Below are 16,474 nucleotides of genomic sequence, written 5' to 3' on the forward strand. Positions count from 1 at the left end.
TTGGTGTTATATAGATGAAGATATTTGACTTCGTCAGAAAATATCTGGATAAATTCGTGGCTTTCTCTCTTCAAAGTTCGAATTTTCCACAGGAAGCCCGTGAAGTTGCCTACCTTGTTAGTATATTGTATAGTAGAAAAACAAAATTGTTACCAAGGGGGGTAGGTGAGATGACAAAAAATCGATAGCGCGCGCATAAAAAGACAAAGACAAGACACCATTTAGTATTTCCTTCATTTATTAGAGTGGTTAGCCTGTGCTTAGCCGTCGCCGTGACGGCGCGCCCTATGGACTGGAACTAGCGGTTTACTAGCGTGCAGACCATCTTGTCGAGCTTTCCATTATTTTTTTCGACTTCGAAAACAAAAAAAGTATACAGAACGTCGTACTTACATCTAATCTTCAATAATTTAAAGGATTTTTGATAATAAATTCTCTATAAGGAGGGTTTTTTGGGCTTTTTTAGCGAAAACTTATGTGCCGTCAGTTATGCTTGCATCCGAGCGGGCCTGAACACGAGAAAAGGGATCCAAAACAAGTCCTCTCCCTCCCTCTCCAAGTGTTTTTGGTTCGTTACCACATGCTTCCCAACCCCACATCCCGTGAGTCTTGCAATTTACTTCCGGTTGTTTTTTTAACCAATCAAGAAGCGTCGCCTATTTTTGGCTTCGCGAAACTTTTTGTAAAGCTTTTTTATCGTAGAGTTGTCAGATTTATCTTGAAAAACGTCGTATAGAAAAAAATAGAAATAAGATATATTGTATCAGGATGAAAAAGGACAGAAAAAAACATTTTAAACTATTTTTCATTCACCTAAAGTGTAATGAAGTAAGTATTCTTTTATTTTTTTCTTGTAGTAAACTTACGTAGTACAAGGCTCCACAAACATCAAAATCTAAACTTTAGATCGTATAAAGATATTTCTCAAGTATGTTTTAGAAGTCAGTGTTATAAGTCACAAGAAAAAATCTCGAGTCATTTCGATGTTTGGTTCCCGAGTTGTGAAGGTTGAGTTTGTGTCAAGCAGGTTTCATGGAATCTTTTTTTGACGTCACATCCGCTCGTGCACTTCGAAGCTGGCCGTCAAATTCGGACTCATACGCGCGGTGGAATTTTTGACGGCTGGGGAAAGCCGTCTCTTGGCTATGGCTAAGGACACTAAGAATTCGTTTTCTTTATATGTAATGGGTATGCCATCAGAAGCAAAAGAACGGTACCGGAAAAAATTAAGTTTTGGTGTATCTGGAACTATTTTACCGGACCCATACATCATAAAAGATGAAAATTGGTCGACCGACTCTACTCTTTGGCCGGACCTGGACTTTGCACAGATTTACACGTACCTAGTAGAAACACCGTCTATTTTTGACAAAAAATCAATGAAAGCATACAAGAGCTTAGAGGCATATAGGTAAGTTTATAATACTAAATACTTTTTTGTTGGTATTACTGCAAAAGACTGTTTTACCAGTACATAAGCTTTTAAAGAAAAGACTAGTTGTTTTGTACAAATATCAACCCCATCAACGTACGCCTCTAGTCTATAGATGGCTTTTATACCGAGCATTGAATGAATTTTATGGAGCCGTAAATTAATCAACCTCTATGGCAAACCTAAAAGCTTTATTCAAAATTTATCTCAACTTTTAAAAAGTTTTCAAAATATTGCTTTTCGGTCATTTTTATCGTGAACTTGTCAAGCGACTTGAGCAATATGGCGGTCGCTAATTGGCTGTTTATGACACTTATTGTGATAATATTATTTGCATATGTAAACACAAGATTGTTGTCTTGAAGCTGCGTTACTTTTTACAGCACAAGTCAACTGAACTAGGTTCTTTAAATGAATTACACTGTATCATGTTTGGAATTTGAAAGATTGCTTTGACTTTCAAAATCCTATACTTTTCGTGATAAATTTCGCAAAGTTAAGTAACTTACGTACTTTTTATTGCACCCGCTTACCGGTTTGTAGATATGTCGAAAGTGGCCACGTCGAGGAAGTCAAAGCGTTTGATGTTAAAGAAGCACCCTACTGTTTTTTAAAAGCCGGAGTTCTTCCCTCCATGAGAACGAAGGAAAAAGCTCATCAGCCGTGGGTCTGTCTACACAAAACCAGTGCAGACATATTTTGTGCCCATTGTACATGTGCTGCAGGGTAAGTAGTAATTTGTAAGTGAATAATATTATAAATGTCTTTTATGAAATTCATGACATGATCTTAATTATATTTCTTCCAGGTTAGGGGAAGCTTGTAGTCATATTGCAGCCCTGCTGCTTAAAGTAGAACTGGGCATTAGATATGGAATCAATAAAACATCTGTGACCAGTGAAGCTTGCAAATGGAATAAAGTTGTCAAAAAAGAGGTATATATGGTATTTACACACACGCAGTTTTGCACAAATCTAATCAAAAATATGCAAATTGGAGTATCTAATCCATTCAATTTGGAAGGAAGGAAGCTTCTTTATTTTACCACGGTAAAAACATCAGTCGATTGCCTAAAATATTTAAAAGTAAAGATTTACGATTAAGCTAGGACACTGTACATGTTGTAAGAATTTTTGTTGTATTTTGTTTTAGATTAAGCCAACCACTGTCGATAACATCCAAGGGTTAGTCAACAGTAACAGAAAGAAAAAAGTGGAATCTTTTACACCATCCAGCAGGGATCCACTTCCAGATAGCACTGCACTTACTTCTTTCCACAAAATCTGCCCTAATGCCGCCTTTTTTAACCTCATTCCTCCATTGCCTGGTATTTGTCAACAAAGTACAACATCTGAGAAACTGTCTGAGAATAATTTTCCTGTCACACTAACAAGCCTTTATAATGAAGAAAACAAGTCCCTTACTGATCATCAACTGTCAAATAAAGTACAAGAAACCTTTTTAGCATATTCTGTTACTGAACATCAAATTGACAATCTTTTTGAATTCACCAAATGTCAGAATGTGAGCCCCTTATGGTTTGATCACCGCAAGGGAAGGATCACAGGTACTAAAGCTCATGATGTATTGGTCCGAAAAGAGACAACACCCCCTGACCACCTCATTACAAGAATAATGAGCTACAAGTTATATGATCTTAGCAGAAAGGATGCTGTGAAATGGGGGCTAGACAATGAAAGCATCGCATTTCAAGAATATTTACAAGAAATGCAATCCAGCAACCAGCAATCCAGCGTACTATCTTGTGACTGTTGCGGGGAGGGCACACTTGAAATAAAGTGCCCTTACAAATATAGGGCTCTAACTGTTGAAGAAGCTGCACATCACTCAGATTTTTGTTTAGATGAAAATCTTGAGCTTCCTAGAAATCACAGATACTACACACAAATTCAATTTCAAATGCTTGTATTTAATTGTAATTATTGTGATTTTGTTGTAATGACATTTCCCAGTCCAGATGAAGTTTCTATGGTAATTGTTAGAATGCCTAAGGATATAGATTTTTGTAAATTGTTGCTTGAGCGCTGTTCATTTTTTTTACTTCAACATGTTATTCCAGAGATTCTTACAAGGAACATAATGGACAAACATTTGGAAAACAGACATGACAAGGATGATGAGACCAAATGGTGTCTGTGTGAGGAACCAGAGTATGGAAAGATGATATTTTGTGACAACGAGGAATGTAAGATTGGGTGGTTTCACTATCAATGTGTAAATGTTAAGAGGAAGCCTGTTGGCAAATGGTTCTGTCCTAGTTGCAAGAAGAAAAAGGAATGACATTATAGACATGCTGTGAAGATGAATCTGCAATGATACATACTTTAATAGGTGTTTTGCTTTACAAAAATGTTTTTCTTATCACATGTATCAACATATTCTTGGCTCTAGCTCATAATAACTTTCTTCTATTTATTACATATGGAAAACGTATTATTTGGTTTAGCATTGGCATTGCTCACACATATTATACATACAGTATGTGTAAGAGTAAAAACAGTTAAAGCTGTTTGCAATACTTTCAATATCTAATAAATCATAGAAGACATTATTAGAATTTATATGGTTAAGCAGCATTTAGTACTATGTTGCACACTTATAGAGTACAAACACTATAAGCGTGCAACATAAATACCACTAAATACTGCTAAATTATACTAATCCTATTGTTTTCTATTGTTTAATTAGCACTATTTACTACTAAATAGTGCAAAGTGTTGCACACTTTTAGTGTTTGTACTCTAGTGTTTGTACTGTATCATAAGAAATCCACTATACAGCATATAACTGTTGTGCTAACAGTTTTCTTATTCAGTTCACTAGTCTTGGATGCATATTCATAATTGCAGCACAAATGGTCATTATACTGTCAGCATGAGGAACCATGTTCAAGCTCATTTTTCCAGATAGAATTCGAAAGTTCTTTAGTCTTTCCATTGCTCTCTCCACATGTATCCTAATGTGAGCAATTCTCCTACTCTTCTCCACCTCTCTTGCACTAAGCTGCTCCTTTCCTTTCTGACATGCAGGAATGATGGGTTTTGCCCCTCTAGACAACACTTCATCCACAATCAAAAAACCTCTATCAGCTAAGATAGTGTCTCCATGCTGAATAAAATCTAAATATCCTGACTCTAAACTGATGACTTTATCTGAAGCCCTCCCCCCATATGCACGTGATATGAATGATACACCACCAGATGGTGCAATGATAACCAAGAACTTTATTGTATTAGCATGCTTATAGTTACTGTAGGTGGCAGATCTTGCATTGAAGTTTGCTGGGCATTCTATAAAAGCTTCAGTGCAGTCAACTTTAGAAATGCAGCTAGGGTAGGTATCTTTGATACACTGCGGCTGAGATCGTCTTGCTTCCTCTCTTTGTAACCGGCGGCAAGGCGCTCAGCTATGAATCAGATGGCAAGCGGTTTTGACAAAAGAATTTATTGAAAAATTCACACAACTTTACAATACATAAAAAAAAACGGGAACGAGATTACAGGATATCTCTAATGAAAACAAGAAAAATATTTACAATGAGATAAAATAAATTTGTAGCTTATCTAAATAGCTAAAAGTTATGAATAAAATACAGTTTTGCTAGATATAAATAGAAACGGAAATACGTAAATTACGTCACAGGTAATTTGAATATTGCATACTGATTAGCAGTGTTTACAATACGCGAGTGAAAATTACTAGGTTGCAAAGTTTAATGTACAAGTCGGTAAACCGTTTAAAATGAACTAAACCAATGGAAAAAGCAATAGGAAAAATTGACCAGAGGTTAACTATGGCTTTAGGTAAGTATTTTAACCTTTGTTTATGACAAACTAAGAATTACACGGTTTACTGCCCTTGGGAAAATTTTGTTACTTAACGTATACTTGAACAATACTTAATGTGTATTTATTTGACTTAATGTGTATCTGAACAGGTATCTAACTTGTATTTTAACAACTTTGTTAAATCCACCTTTTATTTGATATGTATCTATACAGGGATTAAAATGTATTTATACACAAAAATAGGAACTCAGTTGTTCAACCTCAAGTTAAGTAGAGTATTTTTAAGCTACTTGATCTGTACTTAACTACTGCTTTTTCAATAATTACACTTAAAGTAGTGTACTTAATGTATATTTGAACATCCCCTCTCCCTATTTGAATTAAAGTAGTACTTAAGTAGAGTATTTGATAAGTATTTGTTCCGTATTTAACAACTACTATATTATCAAATACATATCAAGTATACGAGGTTAATCCGTATTTATACACCCTATCTCCCCATTCGAATTAAAGTAGTACTTAAGTAGGGTATTTAATAGGTATTTGTGCCGCACTTAACAACTACTATATTATCAAATACATATCAAGTATATGAGGTTAATCCGTATTTATACACCCTCCCCATGTAAATTAAAGTTGTACTCAATTAGTATTTTAAAGTACAGTTGCTACAGCCAAAAATCTCGCGCTGCAGCACAATTGCAAAATTTTGCAGTGTAAAGCATGGATAACACAGCGCTACAAATCGTTGCTTGAAAGCTGCGATAAAGACATATTATTATAGTTTAAATTTGATATGTTGTAGTACGTCTACGAACGATGCTAGCAAGCTGCACAATATCACTGCATACTGATGCGACAACTGAAACATTTACCGCAACATGTTTGTAAATATATGCCGTTAATCCTAAATAAGGTAGCATAGAAGCACAAGTTATATATCTGCAATAATGACTTAGATATTTACCTTACATTTTCCAAAATCTACTGCTTGGTCGAAGAAAGCTTGCTCGTACTGTAATATCTTCTGTCAAGGCAAGCCGGCTTTCAACTACTGTATTCTGTGGCTACGTTGGATTTCGAAACCTCCTAGTTTACATCCCGTATGTAAAACAATATACCTTTTGAATTCTTCTTCATAAAACTTGGACTTGTTTTAAATCGAAGTCAGCAGTTCTTATAATTCTCGAAACCTATTGTCAGCAAGCCCTATAAAGTTCTCGCACAATATGCTGCTAAGAACCCGCGCATTCGGAGTTCAGCAGCTTGATTACGATAAGAAAAGATCGCTGTACCACGAATAAAACTTTTCAACGTCCATTAAAATGTCTTTGAATAACGCAAAGACAGAAAAAAGACAGCATTTTGCCGTAGATTGGGACGGCTTCTAATCCAAACAAGATACATGCTTGGCGGACTTTCGCGCGCATTGTTGTGGCTTCTCGGATTTCATTTTATTTACTTTGATCACGAGCACAGTGCATGGCTTCGATAATTCAATAAATCTGCTTATCATGATTGGCTAAGAAATCCAATCCTCAATTTCAAAATCTAAATGCGTGCTTACCAAAGCTCGTTAGAATAGTCCGCCAATATATGCAGAACTCACAACCTAGTCAAAGCACTACTTTAAAGATTTACTTTTGCTAGAATGAAGATTGAAGATTGAAGATTGTCAGTATATACGGAAATATATTAGTACACCGTGCCTGCAAAACAGTAAGCTAAAGCCGGCCATGTTATTGTCATAATCAGAACATGAGAGACAAACCGTTTCATCCCCGAAGTAATAATATACGTTATGGCTGGTAATGGGCAGCACAAGAACAAGAAGAAAAGCCCGTGGAGAAACTCAATTTGCTTGCTTTGACGATAATAAACGACGGACAGAACTAGAGAAGAGGCCAAGATGATACATAACATGAAGAATTATATGATATGATGAAAAGTACACTACAAACAAGAGGATTCCAAGAACTGAACACTTACGATCCGATACGCGGTTTTCCGTTTTCCAACGGCTTATACTATACCTATGACAAGGCCAAGATAACTGAGCTGGAGGGACTAAATGCAGCCAAATTTATACCGCATCAATGAAGTCTACTATAAATCTTCATATTCACAATAGTAATAGAAACAAAACGTACAAAAAGAAACGCCAGGAGCATGGAATACGACACGTTTATTTGTGCCGATTTGGTTCGTATCTGATTGAGACTTTTTTAACTTAGTATTGTTATCTTCTTCAATTGATGCAATGGATTCATGAAGCCATCCCGAAGTGAATGATTCGCTATCTAAAGAATCCTTAATTGTGAATTAAGGAACAATCACTCTTCTGATAAATTTTTGAAGATGGCGCATAGCATTGTGATAGGAATCATGAAATCCAGATCGTATAGTAAGTAGATGTGACAAATATATATTAAGTAGCTATTAAGGCAATTCAAGTACAATTTTTGTTGCACATTAAGTATATATAAAGTATAGTAGTTTAAATACATATTAAGTCAAATATTCAAGTATGAATTAAATATACATTAGTTAGCTGGCAAGACAGAATTAAGTACTCGATAAATAGGGATGAAGTAGTGATTAAGCAATCCATTATACACCTAGTTTGATAATGCCATGTTAAATACAATTCAAGTATATATTAAGTATATGTGACAAATATATATCAAGTAGTTATTAAGGCCATTTTAAGTGCAATTTTTGTTGTACCTTTTATAATCATTAAGTATATATTAAGTAGGTGGTTAAATACATATTAAGTCAAAAATTAAAGTATGGATGAAATATACATTAGTTAGCTGGCAAGACAGAATTAAGTACTTGATAAATAGGGATAAAGCAGTGATTAAATGTAAAGCAAAAATACAAATTAAATACATATTAAGTAGTTCTCAATTCTCGGTTTTCACCCACGTGACTTGGTGCATGACAACGGTTGCTAACCGCCATATTGGTGCACAACATAGTGTAAACAAAAGAGATTCATCACAATCGAGCGACTAAAAGTCAATATTTTCAGCACATTTTCTATAATGGTTCTTTGTTTAATGGTAAATTGTCATACCAGGAGTGTTCGTGATAAGGGAATTTCCCTCTTTCGTGTTCCATCGGTTAGAAAAAGTCAAGGAGAGGAGGCAGAAGAGCTGTCGATTGAACGACGTAGAAAGTGGTTGGCCGCCATTAGTAGGGTTGGGTTATCCGAAGAAATCATCAACAGTGGGAGAATTTGCAGCCGTCACTTCGTTTCTGGAAAACCTGCTGCCAATTGGGATAAGTTTAACGTCGATTGGGTGCCTACATTAAATTTGGGACACAACAAAACAGTAGTAAGTGAGAAAAACTCTGATCTTCAAGCCGCGCGAAGTGAACGTGCAAAAGTGAGAAGGAAGAGACAACAGGAAAGAGCATTGTTCGAGTCAGCTGCAAAGGTAGCGAAACTGGATGAAGAAGGCGCTACAATCGACAATATTTCTTTTGACTCTCCTTCTTTAACTGAGGAAATCAGCCAGATCGCAAATGACCTTCAATCAGCGAGTGATAAATCAAAGTTGCACTGCCAAGATGGCGATTTATTGGACGGGATTACTTCGAAGCTGGAGGAACTTTGTAAGATCACTGACTCTAGCACACAAACAAACGAAGTTAATCCAGAAATGACCGAGTCAAGCACACAAACTGAGGAGTTAGATTATATGTTTTCTCAGCCAAAGAAAGCCCCTTTCGATCGCGAAGATATGCTGGAAGATGGGAAGGTACTATTTTACACTGGATTGCCTTCAGCTACTATTTTACAAGCTGTATATGAACATGTAGCCCCTCATGTGGCAAGAAAGTCGTTGAGCTTAACGAAGTTCCAGGAACTTGTCATGGTCTTGATGAAACTCCGACTTAATGTGCCATACTTGGATCTTGCATACCGTTTTGAAGTGTCTGCACCAACTGTCTCCAGGATATTTTTTACCTGGATAACAATCATGGACATACGACTCTCTCAACTAATATATTGGCCTGAGCGGGATGAACTATGGAGAACAATGCCTCAATGCTTCGAGTTTTCGTTTGGAAAGAAGACAACAGTGATTATTGATTGTTTTGAGGTCTTCATAGAAAGGCCTACCAACCTGCTGGCAAGAGCCCAGACCTTCAGCTCCTACAAACACCACAACACTGTAAAGGTATTAATTGGAATCACTCCACAAGGCACCATTTCCTTTGTATCAAAGGCCTGGGGTGGCAGAACATCTGATAAGCTCCTCACTGAAAACTGTGGTATTTTAAATAAACTTATGCCTGGTGATCTAGTAATGGCCGACAGGGGATTTACAGTTCATGAAAGTGTGGCATTCAAGAGAGCAGAGCTTGTTATACCAGCGTTTACTAAGGGGAAGAGCCAGCTGGACCCCATCGATGTTGAGAACACCCGAGGAATTGCAAATGTCAGAATTCATGTGGAGAGGGTAATCGGTTTGCTGAGGTGCAAGTACACAATTCTGAAAGGGACACTGAGCACTGACTTTCTCATGAGCAATAAGGAACAGGTACCAGTCATTGATATCATTTTAAGGGTGTGTTCTGGTCTTGTTAACCTTTGTCCACCAATCATTCCATTTGACTAGATTATAAACATACTAATTATTACCAAAATTTAAGAATTTGAATTTATTTATAAAGATAAAAATGAAATACCAGGATATTCTTGTATTCAAAATGTCATAATGTATTGGTGACACAAGAAATATTTTTCTGCTTTGTTCCTGTCAGAGTAGCTATTTTATTTTTGGACATTGCTGATGAAAACTAGTGTATCTTAATTGTTTATTATTAATTCTCAAATTTACTACTATTTTGTTGCATTTAAAGCACAATAGAATATAGTGGTCTTTTGTATCACCTATTTCAAAAAAACAGTTGTCACTGCCAAAGGCAATAGTCGATTCGAAGGTGTAATATATGAAAATAAACGCAAATAATCAAAGCCTTTAAAGTTCTTTCAGGCTACAAACAACACTGGATATCTCAAAACTCATTTAAAAAAAACAAAAAAAAAACAAGTGATTCCAGAAATTGTTGGAACTATGAATAACCTATCACCTTTCTCCTTTAGCGATGACAACCTTTCTTAAATGAAATAGGTGTATAGATATGTTTTTGTGTAATGAATATTCTAGTGGATCGAAACCAACTGTTATTTGCTAAATAGCTACTATGATTATTAACAACTTTGTATTTCTTTCATGGTATTAATGCATTTGCTCTTCTAAAACAACATTACTGTTTCAAATAAAGAGTAGATGATGGCTAGTGAACACTAGCGTGTTCTAAACACATATTCTAAACTGATGGAAACATTGTAATTTTACCAATTTCCAAACACTGAGCCAGATGTGGGCGCATTTTGGGTATGTCAAATGTAAAGTCTCGTGGGCTGAAACCATAAACCAGACACGTAGCAAATGCTATGGCAAAGATTCCACAGTCACTCCCATTCAGTTGTTGCTGGACTGTTACATTTTCTATGCCTACATAGCTGTCTGCCATTAAACTCTCTACCTGTTCTTCAACCTCTTTGGCAATGATATCATGGTAGAGACTATCATAAAGGTTGACCATGCCTGGTCTACATCCAATAGAGCTTATACAGACCCAGTGCATATGTCCTGTATGTAATATTTGAACAAATTCTGAAGTGACAACATCAAAGTTCCTAATGGGGCCAAGGGTTGTTTTTTGAAAGCTCTCTATCAGAGGATTGACTTTCTGTAGATGTACTTGTGCTTTCTGAATTATTGTACAGTCCAGCCATCCAGTAGGTGAATTAATGATGTCAAAATGACTGTCATTGAGGCTACCAAGGGAAGCCCTCTTGTCTAAAACCCCTTTAGTCACTTGTGTTATTTTGACATCCGATTCATCATCACTGGAATCAATAATTGATGAATAACTAGTAGATACAGCACTAGCATTATTACCAATGATTGTACTTTCCTTTTTGTCCAATTTAGCTGCTTGCATTTGTGGAATACTGTTTTCACATTTTAATTGGCTTGTTGATGCAGCACTAACAGTGTTGGCTTTTGAAGAAGAAGAACAAGTGGTAGGACCAATAGAACTAGATGCAGTTACTTTGGCTGCTTGAGACACCTTGCAATTGCTGCACACCCACGTAGTTTGACTATTGTTAGGCATTCTTTTATAGTCCAGACACTGGAGATGGAAAAACTTTCCATTTTGGCAATTTTCACTGTGACATTTGAGAAGCCTTTCATTCATCATTGGTGATGAGCCACATACACAAATACTGTCCAGTTTCAAAGCTTGATCATTATGTGTGCACTTAGTAGAACTTGCCTTTGATGCTTTTCTTGGCTTTTTGCATTGAAATTCTGCTAGCAAGCGGCAGTTAGGACAGTACCAAACATCAGGGACTGAATCTGATAAATGCAAACATGTCTGGTGAAATTCCTTTATTAGGCACTTTGGGTTACTGCAGTGAATAGTTCTTCCTTGAGAAGGCATTCCACAGTAACAAATACCAGAGGACTTGTTTGCTGGTTTTATTTCAGGTAAGTGCTGTTTTCTTGTATACCATCGAGCAAGAATCTCAGGTAGTATGCATGTCTGCCATACTTTTGTAACTTTGGGAACGATAGCTTCCCAGTGACTTGTTTCTGGGAGAATTCTTTCAATGAAGACTTGAGGTTTGTTTTCGCTGAATGCACACACGACAAAGTCACAAAATTGGCGACCAGTTATAGACAATTGTTGCTGCACTTGGTAATAATACTGGTGCTTTCTCTTTAGTCGAAATATTCCATTCACTTTCTCTAGGCAAGAACTTTTCTTAAGCACATAACTTTCAAAGTCCCAGTTTTCAATAATGTAAGGGCACTTTACTTCTCCACACCCATCACCACAACAGGAGCAGGAACAGAGGAAATCAGGTGTTGCATGCATCCAGGGATGTTGCTTATCAATGAAAACTCCACACTTTATCAGTACAAAATCTTTGTGGTTTGCAGACATGAGATGGTTGTAAGTCTCTATGGCTTTGCCTTCATTTTTGATTCCATGATTGATTGCTTTAGATTGCACACTAAACAACTGTGGATAGCAAATGTTTTTAATAAGTGAGATAGATGGTTGGTCAGGATTTGTATTGGCAACAGAATAACTCATTGAAGCCCCAACACGACCAGCTCTATGTTTAAAAAACGCAGTTCCTTTTGATTGATCCCTTGTTTCCTGTTCTATTAATTCTATCTCGGAATCAGAAAGAGATAGTTCGACTTTGCAGCACTTTTGTAACAGCTCTGGGTAGTTCAGCTTCAGATTCTCATGATTGTAAAGGGATGGTATCGTTAGAACACGCCGACTTTTTAGTACAAATTGATCAGCATAAGGAGCCACTAGAGAAAGAATGACAGGCTTTTTTTGGCTCTCATTTAGTTTTGCAAAGAAGGTTTTCATATCCGTTTCTGTAGGGGTGACATTTGGGACGGACTTCGTTTTCCCTACCGGAGTGCTAGTCGAAGGTTGTACACCATCAATTTTAACGTCTAATTCATCTTTCAACTTTCGAGCTGATTTAAAATTGATGTCTTCAACTTGAGCGTACGGTACTTCGTTTACGTAAGTTGGGAGTAGCCACGTACATTTCACTTCTGTGCAGGCCAACTTTCCATGTATACGATTCCACGCCTCAATATAAAACAGTACGCTCCCTACATGAGAGCAGCACTCTGCTAGACCTGCTTTGCAACCAAGGCAGTGGGCAGATATTATCGTTCCTTCTCCATTAGCGATAATCCAAATTGGTATTGGCGGTTCATTCATTCGCTGCGAATGACGAACTTTTCCTAACACCACGAACTTATTTCCAATGGCTTTTCCTTGAACGCTCGTTATGAAGCCCGATACCATTTGATTGTAACTCTCTAGACTCTTGAAAGCCTTGAACTGCCTTAAAGTATAGAAGCTGGTTTCCAGCACAAGATAAGAGAGAAGATCGGTGGCTTCGATCGGTGGCAGACATTCTGCATCTAACTTCTCGCCTTGTAAACACGCGGGGTCGACTCCAATACCTTCGATTTTTTTTAAATATCTCGTTCGAATGTGATTTTCAAGCTTTTTGGCGTATTCAGATAAGACAATTGAAGAGGTATCTTCAATTCTTTTCTGTTCTTGGGTTTCGTTTTTTGAAATATCGACGAGTAAATCCTCGGACATCGCATAATTCGAATCAAAACATAAGCGCACGTGTGTGATTTGACATATGCTAATGAGCTTCCTGTGCACCAATATGGCGGACACTAACTTTTAATCCGCTCGTGACGTCACGTGAAAACCGAGAATTACATGTGTTAAGTAGTGATTAATTACATGTTAAGTATAAAAGAATTTCCCAAGGGTGAACACGCGGTCGCGACAATGACCTTGAGTGTAGAGTTTAAGTAGCGAACAAATTAAAGGTTGGAAAGAAAAGGTCTTTTATCCCGCAGTTAAGGCTATTTATCGTAGTAAAAAAGTTAAACAAGCGAGTAAGGCGGTAGCGATCCTATAGTAAACGTTTTAAAGAGTTTAAAAGACAAGATACACTCAGCGTGATTACTAAATTACTACTGCGTGAATAACTTTGTACTAAATTACGCGCTAATGCGACTAGAATTACTACAACATGAAACGAATGCTTAACAAATATGTAGAAAATCTAAGCTATAAAATATAACGACTAGTTAACGATATTAACATAGATTTGTCCTAAATCTATCCTAGGTATAAGTGTAAAAGGCTTCAAAGATTCATACCTTTACATCGTAGAGAATTCCTTGTCTTGATATGTGCAACGTCTTCAAGAACTTTTACTACACTGATTTAAGCTTAGTTTGGGCCTATTTTTATGGAAAAACCTGCATTCTTAAGACCTTACACATCCTATGCAATGTTGCACGCCCTAGGCGCAAACAGGATGTCCCAAACACGAACTTACGTAAACAAGCGCCAAACCTAGGCATGACTCACTGTAATGTAATTACGTACGGAAATTATTTCTTGCTTACGCATTTTCCACGCAAACAGTTAACTAAAGAATTACATTCCTATGTGTACACGAGGCATTCCTAATTAAAAATATAGATTTATGACTAAATAATTACTGTCCAAAATAGTGTCTTTTGACTCTGTCACATCTTGTTGGCCAGTGAATGAAGAAACGGATTTGCTTTGCAAACACAGGAAGAGCACTGTCTAATAGAGAACTTACCAGAGATGGAGAAATGTCAAAGCGGTAGGATAAATCCCTATGAAGTGCATTTAGCCTAAGTTTCATTAGAACCAAAAGAAGAATATCAGCTGAAGCAAGAATATTTGATGACGGGAAGGAATCTGCAAGGAAACTACTTAACCAGAGAAAGCAATCATGAGATGGTAGGCCAGTATAGAAAAGAGTAGATTCATTTGGATTGGTGGAGAGATTCACGAGTGTTGAGGCCCTCATTTTTGGTGTGTTGTTAATAGTCAAGGAGTGTATCTGTTCTTGAAGACGTGCCAACTCCCTTAAAATTTCCTTCTTTTCCATATTCAACTCTGCTAATCTTTTCAAGCAAATATTATGTATAAATCGATCTGAAAAAATAAATATAATATATGTAAATAAAAAATATACTATATATTATTTTTACTGAATTTTAATATAAACAACTTTAAAATATATAAAACTTATTACAACTTTTTCTACAAAGAAATTGTATAGAAAAAAATGTATTTTAACAATATAAGCTAAGATATCATTTTCCTACCTTTGTTGTTCTCTTTATTTTCTGACAAATCCAATAAAGCGCCTGCTGCCATTTCTGTATCTGTACGTGTCACATCATCATCATGCCGTCGTTTGCTGGCTTCTGTCGATCTTGATCTTTCAGCAAAGAAATCTTCAAGTGACTTTTTATAATTTCGCTTAGAAATTCTAGAAAATCTTCTGCTGGCAGTTTCTGAACCTTTACAATATCCCATGTTCATCGTTGGTTTATAGTCTGGGCTCTCTGGATTATCACTCTTTCCTAGTACACAAAAACAATTATTGCAAATTGTTTACATCGATAATGAACGCACTTAGGAGATTTTGAGCGATATTTAAACAAAAATATTTTGAATGTAAATAATTTTTAATCCCTTTTTAAATATTTCCCGAGAGAAGCGTGTTTACCGTACAAAAACAAAAAACAAAACAAAACAAAACAAAAACATAACACTTTGTTTTCGTAAACTGTACACGAAATAAATAGACATAGATAGACATCTTTATACTATTTTTGCGTACTCTGTATCACACGGAAAATTACGATTTAAGATCAGCTTACCTTTAACGAAATGTTCACTACAAATTCTGTCGTTGTCTGAAGAAGGAATCCATATATAAGTTTCCGTTGTTTTCTTCTCGTCTGTTGATAGCTTTTATCCACATGCTTCGCCTAGGCTCCTCTTTTGGTATCCGATGAAACTTCACATTTTCTTTCCTATGTTTCCCCGAATCTTTGTTCGTACAACCCAATACAATACACGTTTTACCCATCGTGACAAAACTTCAAAAATTTAGCTTAATTATATCAAGATACACTTTTTAAAGGGCAACAGTTTGTTTACAAAATGATGGCTAAACTGACGGCCGCGTGACGGCCAGCTTCGTTTTCAGGGTGGTCACGTCACCGGAAATACTTGGAGAATACGTGGAGAAGAGTAGGAGAATTGCTCACATTAGGATACATGTGGAGAGAGCAATGGAAAGACTAAAGAACTTTCGAATTCTATCTGGAAAAATGAGCTTGAACATGGTTCCTCATGCTGACAGTATAATGACCATTTGTGCTGCAATTATGAATATGCATCCAAGACTAGTGAACTGAATAAGAAAACTGTTAGCACAACAGTTATATGCTGTATAGTGGATTTCTTATGATACAGTACAAACACTAGAGTACAAACACTAAAAGTGTGCAACACTTTGCACTATTTAGTAGTAAATAGTGCTAATCAAATAATAGAAAATAATAGGATTAGCATAATTTAGCAGTATTTAGTGGTATTTATGTTGCACGCTTATAGTGTTTGTACTCTATAAGTGTGCAACATAGTACTAAATGCTGCTTAACCATATAAATTCTAATAATGTCTTTTATGATTTATTAGATATTGAAAGTATTGCAAATAGCTTTAACTGTTT

At 36.3% G+C, this 16,474-nt stretch overlaps 4 protein-coding genes across 4 annotated transcripts in view; 1 reads left to right on the forward strand and 3 right to left on the reverse strand.

Annotated features, from left to right (window-relative positions):
• LOC116289876 (lachesin-like) overlaps window positions 1-14,118 on the reverse strand; it is a gene marked incomplete at its 5' end in the record, with an annotated part of 30,386 nt that extends 16,268 nt beyond the window's left edge. The window contains one exon of the mRNA XM_089032537.1: window positions 14,064-14,118. Within this exon, the coding sequence (XP_088888663.1) occupies window positions 14,064-14,118 (55 nt within the window). The remainder of the gene's footprint in view (window positions 1-14,063) is intronic.
• On the forward strand, window positions 8,292-10,595 carry LOC148913439 (uncharacterized). The gene has a single exon (XM_089029981.1). It carries the CDS (start codon window positions 8,292-8,294, stop codon window positions 9,873-9,875), a length of 1,584 nt encoding a protein of 527 aa, XP_088886107.1. The 3' UTR covers window positions 9,876-10,595.
• LOC148913440 (uncharacterized) lies at window positions 9,904-13,563 on the reverse strand. The gene has a single exon (XM_089029966.1). The coding sequence runs from the start codon at window positions 13,483-13,485 to the stop codon at window positions 10,591-10,593; it is 2,895 nt and encodes a 964-aa protein (XP_088886092.1). The 5' UTR covers window positions 13,486-13,563; the 3' UTR covers window positions 9,904-10,590.
• Window positions 13,636-15,963, reverse strand: LOC148913441 (uncharacterized). Its single transcript, XM_089029997.1, has 3 exons — window positions 15,615-15,963; window positions 15,054-15,314; window positions 13,636-14,880 (listed from the first exon to the last, which is right to left on the reverse strand). Exons 2-3 carry the CDS (start codon window positions 15,271-15,273, stop codon window positions 14,408-14,410), a joined length of 693 nt encoding a protein of 230 aa, XP_088886123.1. The 5' UTR covers window positions 15,274-15,314; window positions 15,615-15,963; the 3' UTR covers window positions 13,636-14,407.
• Between the last annotated feature and the right edge of the window lie 511 nt (window positions 15,964-16,474).

This window comes from Actinia tenebrosa, unplaced genomic scaffold (assembly GCF_029948245.1).
Source record: "Actinia tenebrosa isolate PJP-AT-01 unplaced genomic scaffold, QUT_ActTen_1.0 PGA_scaffold0__85_contigs__length_37466705, whole genome shotgun sequence".
Lineage (NCBI taxonomy): Eukaryota > Metazoa > Cnidaria > Anthozoa > Actiniaria > Actiniidae > Actinia > Actinia tenebrosa.

Coding starts and splice junctions, on each gene's coding strand:
- LOC148913440 (XM_089029966.1), bottom strand. CDS start 13,485: ATGTCCGAGGATTTACTCGTCGATATTTCAAAAAACGAAACCCAAGAA.
- LOC148913441 (XM_089029997.1), bottom strand. CDS start 15,273: ATGAACATGGGATATTGTAAAGGTTCAGAAACTGCCAGCAGAAGATTT. Junction 14,881..15,053: donor AAATAAAGAGAACAACAAAG/GTAGGAAAATGA, acceptor TTATTTTTTCAG/ATCGATTTATACATAATATT.
- LOC148913439 (XM_089029981.1), top strand. CDS start 8,292: ATGGTTCTTTGTTTAATGGTAAATTGTCATACCAGGAGTGTTCGTGAT.